This window comes from Musca autumnalis, unplaced genomic scaffold (genome assembly GCF_047663935.1).
Source record: "Musca autumnalis isolate F117 unplaced genomic scaffold, ASM4766393v1 scaffold_3, whole genome shotgun sequence".
In the NCBI taxonomy this organism is placed as follows: Eukaryota; Metazoa; Arthropoda; class Insecta; order Diptera; family Muscidae; genus Musca; species Musca autumnalis.
Genome location: NW_027411866.1, coordinates 94,390,240 through 94,403,340, shown reverse-complemented (window position 1 = coordinate 94,403,340; position 13,101 = coordinate 94,390,240). Strand labels below are relative to the sequence as shown.

At 34.9% G+C, this 13,101-nt stretch overlaps 1 protein-coding gene across 10 annotated transcripts in view; it reads right to left on the bottom strand.

Annotated features, from left to right (window-relative positions):
* Window positions 1-13,101, bottom strand: part of rut (adenylate cyclase rutabaga) — a 318,097-nt gene that overhangs the window by 58,085 nt on the left and 246,911 nt on the right. For all 10 annotated transcript variants that reach the window (XM_073972872.1, XM_073972869.1, XM_073972871.1 and 7 more), the window contains exons 4-6: window positions 9,901-10,327; window positions 9,649-9,828; window positions 1,505-1,678 (exon numbers count right to left, since the gene is read on the bottom strand). In XM_073972872.1, coding sequence (XP_073828973.1) covers window positions 1,505-1,678; window positions 9,649-9,828; window positions 9,901-10,101 — 555 coding nt within the window. In that variant the 5' untranslated portion in view covers window positions 10,102-10,327. The remainder of the gene's footprint in view (window positions 1-1,504; window positions 1,679-9,648; window positions 9,829-9,900; window positions 10,328-13,101) is intronic.

Genomic DNA, 13,101 nt, shown 5'->3' with positions numbered 1-13,101 from the left:
ATCAGGGCCCAATGCATTGGATGATTTAATGTTAACTTAATGTTAATTATGGTGATTCCTACTCGGCAGGAAGAGATCTAATGCGTCTTTTTTCTTCGCCCTGCCACTCCCTTAGTGTTCGAGAAACTGTCTATTAAAATAACATGCTCAGCTCTTCGGATCAGCCAGCGTAACGTGGCCAAACGTGACTTAGCCACTGACCACAATTCACTTATTCCGGCTCCAATGCTGTAACACTTTAGATGATTTAGCTGCTTGTTCCGCTTATGCTCACCGACCAACCTATTAACTTCCAGTGTCAGCTCCCTGACTCTTGGGTCAATGGGGTTGGATCGACGAATCTCATCAAGCTCATTTGGTAATCCCGCCACCTCTGCAGGGAAATTTGCTATAACTTCGGGTATTCTACCACCAGGTGTATAACCTCCGTGGGACATTATGATGTACCAGAACCTTCTTTCTGCTACCTTTCTGTTGTTGGACACTTCTCTAATTGGTGAACTCTCTAGAGCTAGGCCAATTATCCCTATTTTAGAAGAGAAATAGTCTCAATACGGCCAACACAATCTGATATTGGGGCATGACTTCTGCAAAGTTTTCGAAGCATGTTCTTTAAATCACACTTTCCGGTTGGGCATTTTGTTGTAAAATCCTCATTAGAGTCCAGCATATTTTATTTTAAAAGAATTACAAATTCTGAACTGTAAATACTTAAACACTTTCTAAATACCATTTACTTCCTTAAACATTAGCCTAAAATTACTTTATGAATAATTAAAATTTCTATTTTTATAAAGTACCCCCGTGCGTATGAATATTAAATGATTAACAAACACGATTTCAACATTACTCATACGTTGTGATGGCTAAGTGGGCAAACAATTCAGCCTCAGCCAGCAATGTTGTTTGTCTATGAGCAATGAAATCTAGTTGACAGTTGACCTTTGTCAAGCAAAAGGCCAAAACGGTTTATAAAATAAATAAGGAAGGAAGACAAGAACAAGGAAAAGGAAACCTTTGCTGATATGTAAATTTAAATTTACTTGTGCGGATGTAGAAAATTTCTTACATTATACACATACATATGGATATACATGTATATATATATTTCTTTTCATTTACATTGTCCTCCATATGTCCAGTGAAAAATTGTCCCTGAAAAAATGTTACTTACTGCCTTCTGTTGTACAAACAATTTACCCGACAGACAACCAGACATTGGTAGTCAACGTTTCAAAAAAAAAATGATAATTTGCCTTTTAAACCACTTACTCGTCTGTTTTCCTTTTTTTGTCCGTCTGTCTGTCATGTTTTAAAACAAACATGTGTTTGACTGCACATGGCCAACCACTAAATTTAATAATCATTCGAGCATTTCAATTCAATTTATATGCAATTATTTATAAAGCAAATTTCTCTTTAGTCCGAGACCCAGACATACATATGTATATATTCACGTCGTCACACACCCGGTGAGCCAGTCAAAGCATTTTGCTGCACTTACCTGATTATATTCCAAATAACGAAATGCATCTGTAAATATTTTATAGACAGTCAAACTGATGTGCACCAGCGGTAGTGTAATGCCAAAGCAAACAGCTTCCCAGATTTGTAATGGCATCATGGCATAAGCTAAAAAGACCACAAAGACTATTTGCCATACACCTTCGGCCATGACCTGTGCGATGGAAGAAAAAAAAGGAAACAAAAAAAAACGGAGAAATGAAATGTAAATCTTTGGAATTATTAAAATCAACAGGAAATATAAGAAAGCAAATAAACAAAATAATATTTAAAGATGTTTTTTTTTTTAATTACGTTAAGGCAATTTATAAATGTAATGCTTTTAGTTTTTATTAAAATCTACTCTCGCTGTGCTTTTCTGATATTATTTACTTAACAATATTTATGATTTTTAAAATTATGTTTTCTGACTAATAGTAACATTACTGTGAATACCCAGAGATTAAAATAAAATTATATATTTTTCTTCTACAAATTTTTGTACGTATGTATGTGGCATGTATTTACTTAATTATTTATGATTGTATGAAAATACATTTCAATAGTTCGTTATAATGTAATTCATGGTCAAAGTGACATTTTGTTTTTAATTTGCAATAAATTACATGTTTTAATGACACCTATTGTAAACTATAATAAATAATGATTTTTATACAGCTTTTATTTTTTCCATATTGTTTTACAAATATTAATTCATTACCTCCGTAGCATCCTTTTGAGTGGGTTATAATAAATTTTTATAGAAAAAATTTCAATATGAATTTAATTAAATTTATCTAATTACTTACTACAATTGAGTGATAATGGTTTAACAATACATAATAAAATTTGATTTAATTTATTTGACAATAATTGTTATATTCACATTTTTCTTAACAAGGTGGTCATTTGTTGCATAAAATTGATAAATAAAATTACTTCATATTTTTAAATGTTTCAGTTTTAATGTTTACATATTTAAAAGAAATTAATCTAGCTACCACCTATTGGGCTTCATTTTAACACCAAATAAAAAAGAAAAGAATGTGATTAATAGACATCGGATTTTGCATATTTGCATATTTTTTAATAATAAAGATTCGAAGATTCTGATTGGACCAAAATTCGTTTCAAAGAAATCTAAATTCAATGGCAGGGTCATATTTTGTATTTATTTTGCATATGCACAAAATATGCAAAATATGCAAAAAAATATGCAAAATATGCAAAAAAATATGCAAACAGTGTTTGGCGAAAATCGTCATAAAAGTGACAATTAAAGTTGGGAAAAATCATTAAATTGTCCTAAATTAAAATTGTTGGCCGTTTAACGTCGCTTTTTAGCAGATTATTATGCTATTGGGACCCCTAACCACAGTGTGGATATAAAAATATGGTTATATGTATATTGTAATACCATTTTTATTATTAACATATTAAAAGAATAAAAGTTGTTAAATTGTCAAATATTTTATTTAAAATTCAATATTGTCTTTGTCTTAATTTGTTACATTAGTCTGGTTTTAACTCAAAGGGAAAATATCGATGTCGGATTTTTTTATACGGCACTCCCTAAAGTGTTTAGTTTGGTTAGATTTTAAGACTGTTAAAGTTTGAGCACAATTGGAATATGTTAACACATGCCATTGGGTCCTCGTAGTTATGGAAATCTCGATTTTTTTGGCTATTTGACGACTTCAGCTACCCATATCTATGAAACGGTTAATACTATTTGCCCGTGTTATGCATTAAATTAAATGCCATATTATTCTTAATATTTCTTGCTGAACAACAAAATACGTAAGTAGTACTGAATTCAAGATAATAAAGCCAATGTCCCGAAAACGCCTTAGGGTGAAATTGGAGTCTATAGTAAAAAAACCCTTTTTACAGTGTTTAATTTAACTTGCTTTTGTGTCTGTTTAGTTCAAATCTAGTAACTTATTTTCCACACAGTTGTAGTTGACCAATCGAACTAAAACTCTGCACACTTTTCAGACTTGGATGACAATATATGAATATGAAACCAAAACCATATAGCGGTACCACCCGATTTAAAGTATTTTAAGGATTCTGTTTAAATTTTTAGGCCGAATTGGCTATAACTTGGCATTTGGGGTTCCCAATGGTACAGAAACTTCCTCACTAAAAATGTTGGACTCAGGTCAAGGTTTTGGTATAGCCCCTATATAACGGTACAACACGATTTCAGGTATTTTATAGTTTTTTCGGCCTAAATTGTCTATAATTTTGTTACCAGGTTCTCAGTGATAAAAAAATCTGAAAAGTTAAAAATAAAAAATAGTTAAAAAATAAGTTACAGTGTTTTATTTACAAATGCACGTAAAACTAGAAAATAATTTTTAATGATTAAATCTCTCAAATAAAACGCTTGCATTTGAATTAAAAATTGTGGCAATATTAAACGGCCACCAGCGTTTTATTTGAGAGAATTCATCATTAAAAATTATGTTCTAGTTTTAAGTGCTTTTATAAATAAAACATTGTAACTTAATTTTTTAAATTATTTTTTATTTCTTCCCATATTATCAATTTTTGGAAATGAAAACAAATGTCTTTTACATTTTGTTCATATTTAAATTTATTTAAGGGACTGACATAATGTGATTTTGGAGACATCTGGGTAAAGATGACTACTTGGTGATGAACTCGACTCCTTGCTCTGCTATGTCGTTCACAACTTTCAAATTGTTTAACATCCTTTACCCTTCCTGGTAATTGATGTTCTGCGGTCAAGTTACAGGATCTTTTTCAAGAATATTCGGAGTTAATGCTTAATTTCTTGAACAAGAAGTAAGTATACCCTGTAATTACGCCTAGTAGACTGGAAATTTCAGCAGTTGTTCTTTTGTTATACCCCGGTTACACTTAGCCAGATTAACCCAGTGGGTTTGGATTTCAAATGTCAATTCCATAGCGCAAACGTCAAATAAATCCTATCGAAGTGGGTTAACCCGGCAAAAAAAACTCTAGGGTAGCCGTACTATTAGTTTGGTTTTTCCATCTTCTTTTGCTTGCTTTGTTAAGATTTTTGTCGAATTTGGCTCTTTAAGTTCAGGACTATAATACCACAGATGATTTACCATTTTGTTATTTCCTTTATCTGATATTTGTGTCGTATTTCAATAAATCTTCAATGCGGTTTAGGTCTTCTTTTGGACCTAAAAAATATTTCTGAATTTCGTTTTCACTATTTGTTGTATTAAACTCAATCTATTGACTCTAATCCTTTTCAACCTATTGATTATGTTTACCCAATCCATCCAATATTATATCTACATAACCATTATCTTGTTCATTATACGTTTTGTAAAATCAATAACCCACACTTTCATTTATAACACTCAGTTGTTTTCGTTTGATACAAAATAAATAAACAAAATAAGAAACGTTCTGGGCGCGTTAAACCAGGCTCGAAAGATGAAAACACAAAGTGCTTCTACGACCTCTTGTTCTTGGGAAGTCTGCTGGGAAGTAGTTTTAAAACATTCTCGCCTACATCGAACTTGGATTTGTCAATCGCAGACTATTCTTATAGAAATCGCGTGAATATGTTTGGTTGATGTCCGGATGTGCTGCTAAACTTGCAGTCAAAAATCCTTCTCAACAATACTTCTTATAAATCTGTACGCAGGTACAGAAGCTCTCGACTTAACATCTGCTCTAGCTGGTAAGACCCCTTTATTCTAGGCATTCGTATACTGCTAAGTCTTGTTTCTCCCCTGAGCTACTGTCAGTTTCAGGAACGCCCAGGAGTTGTTCTTTACCTCCATACCAGATGATACCAGAACAGCAACCCGTTCTTTCTGCACTGTTTTGGGAATACCATGCCAGTGCACGCAAATAGCCTAGTATTTTTCACTGTTTATTCTCCGTAATAAACGGATAAAGCTTCCCCTCTCCGAGAGCTTCTACTGTAGATAAAATGATTCGACTAACGTACCGATAGGACACTTTACAGGGATCCAGCAGCAATGACAATTTCATGGTTAGTAGTTTTTGTTGAAGCTGCGCTTGATTATTTTCGGGACAGATGGTTCTTCAGATTCTACGAAGCGTTTAGCATCAAAAGAAGACCTAGACCTCATTGAAAACCTATTGAAATACGAAAACATAGACATAAAAAGGAAATAAAAAAATGATAAATCACCTGTGGTATCTTAGTCCTGAACTTGTTGGCTTGGCATTGTTTGATCCGACAGTGCAAAACACCGTAAAGAGTCAAATGGCGACAAAAATCTTAACAGAGCGAAGATGGAAACTTCTCCGGAAATATTCGACCCAAACTTACAAAAGAACAACTGTTCGAAATTCATAAAAAAGTCACATTTACTCCGAGTCGAGCTCACCACAGATTACAACCAATTAAATACAAAGGACGAAAAACTAAAACAATGCGTTCTCCAAGTAGTCGGCTATACCCAGATAGGCTCCATTTTCGCCCTACGTACGCCAGTCACGTTAATCGGGACACTGGCTTTCTATCTCGACTTCAGTAATACTTACTCGTTTTGTTTTTGAATATAAAATAAACAGAATGGCCTTTAATTTAATGCATAATACGGGCAAATAGCTTTAACCGTTCCACAGATATGGGTCGCCGAGAGAGACGACATTTTCATAACTTCGAGGCTCCCGTAGCACGTGTTAACTTATTCCAATGGTGCTCAATTGGCAATTTTAATCTTAAATCTATCTAAAATCTAATCTAAGAAAACAGTTTAGGCGGCACCCTCGCCTAAAAAAATCCGACATCGATTTCTTCCCTTTGAGTTAAAACCAGCCTAAAGCTACAAATTAAGACAAAGAAAATATTGAATTTACATAAAATGATTGATATTTTATCAAATTTTATATTTTTGTGTAGTTTAACAATAAAAATTAGTATTACAATACCAAATACCCTACACCACACCGTCGTAAGAGGTATCAATAACAAAATAATCTGCTTAACATCGACGTTAAATTTCCAACAGTCTTAATTTAGGACACTTTAAAGTTTTTTTGATGATTTTTTCCAACTTTAATTGTAAATTTTACGACTTTTATGACGATTTTCGCCCAAAAACTGTTTGCATAGTTTGCGTATATTTTTGCATATTCTGCATATTTTTTGCATATTTTTTGGCATATTTTTTTTTGCAAATTTTTTGCATATATTTTGCATATTTTTTGCATATTTTTGATATGACCCCAAATATCGAAAAATTGACCCTCAAAACGCCTAGATCCAAAATTTGAGTCCAATCGGATGAGAAATAAAAAACATGCAAAAATCCGATGTCTAGTGATTAATATATGTATTTAGCTGGACTAAATCGGCATGCCATTGTCCCTCCACCTTGATTAAATAATTCTCTCATTTCTCAACATAATTATACGCTCCACCATAGGATGGAGGGTATATTTGTAACACACTCGGAGACGAGTATATTCTTGATCAGCATAAAATTTTAGGTCGATGTAACCTTGCCTGTCCGTTTGTTAGCTAAACGATACCGCCGATATTTTCAGGATTTTAGCCCCATTATTCAACAGAAGTGAGTATACCCAACAGTCCATCTGTCCGTCCGTTTGTTAAAATGAAGATACAGCTTGCAATTTTTATGATAGAGATTTGTAGTTTGGTGTTGAACTTTCTATTACTCCAACGATGTTTGGTATTGCAAATGGGCTATATCGGTCGGCGTTTTTTCGGGTTTAGCCTCACTATCACACCGATATGGCTGAAATTTGGTACTTAGTTTTCGCTGGGGGCATATAACGTTCCAAAAAATTTTCGGTATAGTTCCACGCCTTCATATAGCCCCCATAGAACGTACCTCCCGATTTTCAGTGGTTTGAAGGTTGTGGCCTCAGAAATGGCTAAAATTTGGTATTTAGTCTTCGTTGGGGGTATACAACTTTCTCCCAGAAATTTGTCGGTATATGTCCACGTTTCGATAGAGCTAGCCCCATAGAACGGTACCACCCGATTTTCGGTATATTGAAGGTTGTGGGCTAAATATTCCACCGAAATGGCTGAAATTTGGTATTCAGTCTTCATTTGGGGTGTCAAACTTTTCCAAATGAAATTTGTCGGTATAGGTCCACGCCTTCATTTAGCCCCCATAGAACGGTACCTCCCAATTTGCGGTATTTTGAAGGTTGTGGCCTAAATATTCCACCGAAATGGCTGAAATTTGGTATTCAGTCTTCATTTGGGGTGTCAAACTTTTCCAAATGAAATTTGTCGGTATAGGTTCACGCCTTCATATAGCCCCCTATAGAACGTTACCTCCGAATTTCCGGAAATGGCTGAAATTTGGTATAAAACGTTACCTCCGGAATTCCGGTATTTTGAAGGTTGTGGCCACAGCAACGCACCGCAATGGCTGAAATTTGGTATTTAGTATTCGTTGGTTGTATAAAACTTTATCCCAGAAATTTCCGATTTTCGGTATTTTGAAGGTTGTGGCCACAATTATGCACTGAAATGGCTGAAGTTTGGTATTTAGTCTTCATTTGGGATGTCAAACCTTTCCATATGAAGATTGTCGGTATAGGTCCACGCCTATAGAACGGCACCACCGGATTTCCAGTATTTTGAAGTTTGTTGCATCAATATTCCACTGAAATTTTTGAAAATTGGTATTAAGTCTTCACTTGGGGTATGAAACATTTGAAGGTTGTGCCCACAATAATCCACTGAAATGACAAAATTTGGTATTTAGTCTTCTTTGAGGGTATAAAACTTTCCACCTGAAATTTGTAGGTATAGGCCAACGCTTTCATATAGCCCCCATAGAACTGTACCTCCCGATTTTCGGTATTTTGAAGGTTGTGGCCCCAATATTCCTCCGAAATTGTTGAAATTTGGTATTTAGTCTTCATTTGAGGTATAAAACACTCCGTATGAAATTTGTCGGTATATATCTACACCTTGATATAGCCCTACGGAACAATACCTCCCGATTTTCGGTATTTTGAAGGTTGTGGCCTTAATATTCGTCCGAAATGGCTGAAATGTGGTATTTAGTCTACGTTGGAAGTAAAAATCTTACCGACAAAAAATCGTCGGTATAGGTCGACGTTTCGATGTAGCCCCCTATAGAACGGTACCTTCCGATTTTCGTAATTCTGAGGGTTGTGATGTCAATATCCCACCGAAATGTATTATATAGTCTTCCATTATGTTATAAAATATTCCAGAAGAAATTTATCAGAACACGTCTTATTATATCCCCCAAAGAAGCGTACCTCTTGATCTTTGAAGGTATTTTGAAGGTTTTAGTCTTATTATCTTACCTAAATATTGGAAGTTTAATAATTAAGCTCCTTTTTAGTCTAAAAACTTTCTGTTAGACACTTGTCGGTATAGAAGTTTTGATATAGACCCCATAGAAAACGGTACCTTCCGAATTTCGGTATTTTGAAATTTGGTATTTATTTAGTCTTCTTCATAAACGAAAGGAAACAACTCGTGGCGGAGGAAATAAGAAGTTCGGCCCGGCCGAACTTTACCCCTTCTTACTTGTTTTATTTTGTGAGTTCTTTGCGGATACAAAAATTTTATTCAAAAAAAAAATTATTAATACAGGGTAATGATTTTGTTCTATTTTGCTTCCATACAACTCGTGGTGGGGGGTATGAAAAACCCGGCCGAATTTGACTCGTTGTTTACTTGTTAAGATTAAATAAGTTGTTTATTTTTCAATTCTAAAAACATTAAGTAGATTTAGACTAAACCACAATTTTATGGCCTATTTCTCTAAGACGATTCGAATTCAAATTCGTTCGAATTACTACCAAACTCCTGTTGTTGTAGGAAATGTTTGTCTGATTGAAAATAAAACAATGGTAGTAGTTCGAACGAATTTGTATTCGAATCGTCGTAGTGAAAGAGGCCATTACTCTAATATGTTCACTCGAATTCCTACAACATGGTAATTTTGGATTATTGCATAAATACTAAAATTCCTCTAACTATTTTAATAATTTATTTTTTTGTTGCCTTAATATTTAAAGATTTTTTTAATATTTAAAACTATACAAAAACCTATTCATAAAACAGTCAAAATAACACCTTTGACCCAAAAATGTTTAGTCAAAGAAAATTAAAAACGAAAATCGTATCAAACTTACCTCCTTGGTGTCAACCGGAAATATGGAGCCCAATGTCGGCATCGAGACAAAACAAATGGCAGCAGTAAATAATAGAATACCATAGCAAAGGCAGGGTAAATGATGATCCTTGATCACGCGACATTGCAACAAAGTTAAAATTATGGCAAATAGTAGGCACACAAATGAATTAAAGACATTCTAGAAAGAAAAAAAAAACAACAATAAACATTTTTTATATAAATCACACTTATTCCAAAGACAAACGCTTACATGAAAAGTTGCAGTGTAATTGTAGACAAAAGATAAAGCAGCCATTACACCACATAGCACCACAACCAGGGCCACCACGCCCAGCACCGAAAACCGCTGCAATTTGAGTGTGTAACGTTGATACAAACATTCCAGTTCATCATTTTCAAAACGCAGTGTATTCCAAGGACGACCACGTGTAGCCTTTACAGCATGATCCATGACGATGATTGAAGATGATTAATGATATCAGACAGCGAGAGAAAGAGAGAGATGGAGGAGTTGTTGCACAGCGTAGGTAGTTTAAAAGTTTTTTGGAAAACAAAAATCGAAATGAAGAATGAAGCCCAACCAACCACCACCGCCTTTAAAGGGCGGTTATTTAAACGAAGAAAGCCAAAACTTTAAAGTTTTGTTGTAAATCCTTCACAGGAAAGACCATTAAAATCTGCAATGGGAAGCAAAAACGGAGGAAAGTGTGTATTAGTAGTTGTAAAAGTAATTACTATATAAAACATATATTTTTTAATATAAAGTAAATATTAATATGCCTGTGGTTGTATTATTGTCATTTGTCGCCAAGAAGCGCTGTTCTTATTTCAAACTTCAATTTCAAAGTAAAAAAACTTTTTCCTTCAGTATTTATTTTTTTCATTCAAGCAACCAAATATTCTCTAAGGCTATGCTACAGAGAATTTGCAACATTTCTTCGCCAAAAATGTTGTTCTACCAATTTTTCTTAAACGTCTTTAAGGAGAATGCCAGAAATGTCAAAACATGCGGCACTTGAAACATGTTTTTAAATTTTAATGGAAATTCAAATGAGTATTGAACTTTTTGTCCTGATAGTGGGGAAATATAGTAGCAAACTGTTAAATGTCACACAGTGATCAAAACTCTGTAACGAATAGAAATATTTTTTTTTTTTTTTGTTCGACAGATAACATAATCAGCTTTCCGATGAATCAAAAAAATTTTGAGTTTTTCCATATTTTTCATCAAACTATTAGTTTTTTTTTTGAGTTTTTCATATGTTCCAATCTATTAAAAAAAGGTAATAAACAAATGACAAAAATACAAAAAACAAAAATATTACAACATTTAAAAAAAATGTTAAAAATTTTTAAAATTTGTTCAAAAATTAAACAAAATACTCCTTGGGTTTTCATAATATCTCATATATTTAAAACAAGTAAAATAGGCGTTCAGTTCGACCCGGCTGAAATTGTAATACCATCCACCACGAGTTATATTGAAGTAAAATCGAACAATTAGTTTCCATTCGTCTATAAAGAAGACTTTATACCGAATTTCAGCAAGTTCGGTAAAACAATGTGGCTAAATTCGCTTTTTTGTGGATATAGGAACACACGGACCTCTACTGAATATTCACTTCTGGAATATTTTATAACCCCATGGAAGACTAAATAAAAAATGTCAGTCTTTAGGTGGCATATTGTCGTCACAACTTTCAGAATTACGAAAATCGGACGGTACCGTTCTATGGGGCTATATCGAAACGTGGACCTATACCGACGAATTTCAGTCAGAAAGGCTTTTAACTCCAACAAAGACTTAATACCGAATTTCAGCCATTTTGGTGGGTTGCTGTGACCACAACCTTCAAAATACCGAAAATCGGGAGGTACCGTTCCATGGGGGCTATATGAAGGCATAGACCTATACCTACAAACTTCAGGTGGAAAGTTTTGCAACCCCTACGAAGACTAAATACTAAATTTCAGCCATTTCAGTGAAATATTGAGGCCATAACCTTCAAAATTCCAAAAATCGGGGGTACCGTTCTATAGGGGCTATATGAAGGCGTGTACCTATACCGACAAATTTCATACGGAATGTTTTATACCCCTCCGGTGCTATACCCCTCAGGTCATTGCCTAGGACGGAATGTCAAAGCTCATGATGAACATTGAAGTCCCCTAGCACTAGACGGTTATTATCATCCAAAATCGAACTAATATCGAGTATTACGCAACTCTTCATCGGCAGTTCCACACAATAATCAAACTCAACTGAGATAGGTCTCGACAGACAAGTGTATATGGAAGGCAAATTCTTCTCCTCCGCTTCTTGTACTATTATTTCGCAAAACGTTGTAACCATCGCAACCAGGGACGTAGTCAGTAGTTAAACATACCTCCTACCGCAATAGTCCTGGGGCGATTACGATCTGCGTAGCCTCGAAAGTGCACGCATTCCATACATCCACGTTGTAACCATCGCAACGTTGCCAGCAACGGGTGACAGTAAGCTTTGTTTCCTGGATGGTGGCGACCATGATGTTTCTGCGCTGATTTCGCTCTTTTTGTTGCGGAGACCATTGCTATTGAATTGCAGGAATGATGCATCTTCGGGGCGCTGAACAACAACCTGTGGTGTTAGATGCTGCGTTTGTTGTTTGTTGGAGAGTCTGCTGGAGTGTCTCGTACTCCGACGACGAAGTTTGCGATACTGATCTGACGCAGCAAGCAGAAACATAACTCATATCGCAGTAGTGCTGGGTGCGACAAATACCAGTACACCCTCAGAAGTTAACCCACTCACGCGAAACAGATCCATGTCCCGGGGTTCCTCTCTAACCCTGCAGAAACCAAAAGAGCTCGGAGCATGCATTCCGGAATATATTGCCGCTCCTATGGTGAAAATAACATAAGAACCCAGACACATAATTGTAAAGGTGACGGCCCCTGTTCGAAGACTCATCCGAGTCGATCCGATGCATACATAAAAACTCATCGAAGTATATTACAGTGAAACCATTAGGTATTCGTAAAAATCTACGTTTCTTGTGGCATCAGGATGTCTTCAGGAATCTTGAAAAACTACACGTTGTGTCTTCTTTGTGTCCTTTTGGGTGAATTGCATTACAACAAACATATTAGTCTCATGCTATCACAAAAAAAAGGAACAACCACAACAACATTGTAAAGAACTGTAATTTCTACTCAAACTGTAAAAAGATTTCTTTTAGGGGCAAATACCATCATCCGATTTTCTACTACAAATGTCTGTAGTCTGCTACAAGTATTGCCAACTGACTATGAATGCTGTTTTCGACATTCCACTGCACATTTTTTAGGTGTGGGTTGAATGTGGTGTTACTACTCTCTGCATTGACACCATTTCTAGCATCTTTTTTTCTTTTTTTATTACTACCAAACTTCCACATCCGTAAACTGTAAACTTTACTTTTTGGTCTTT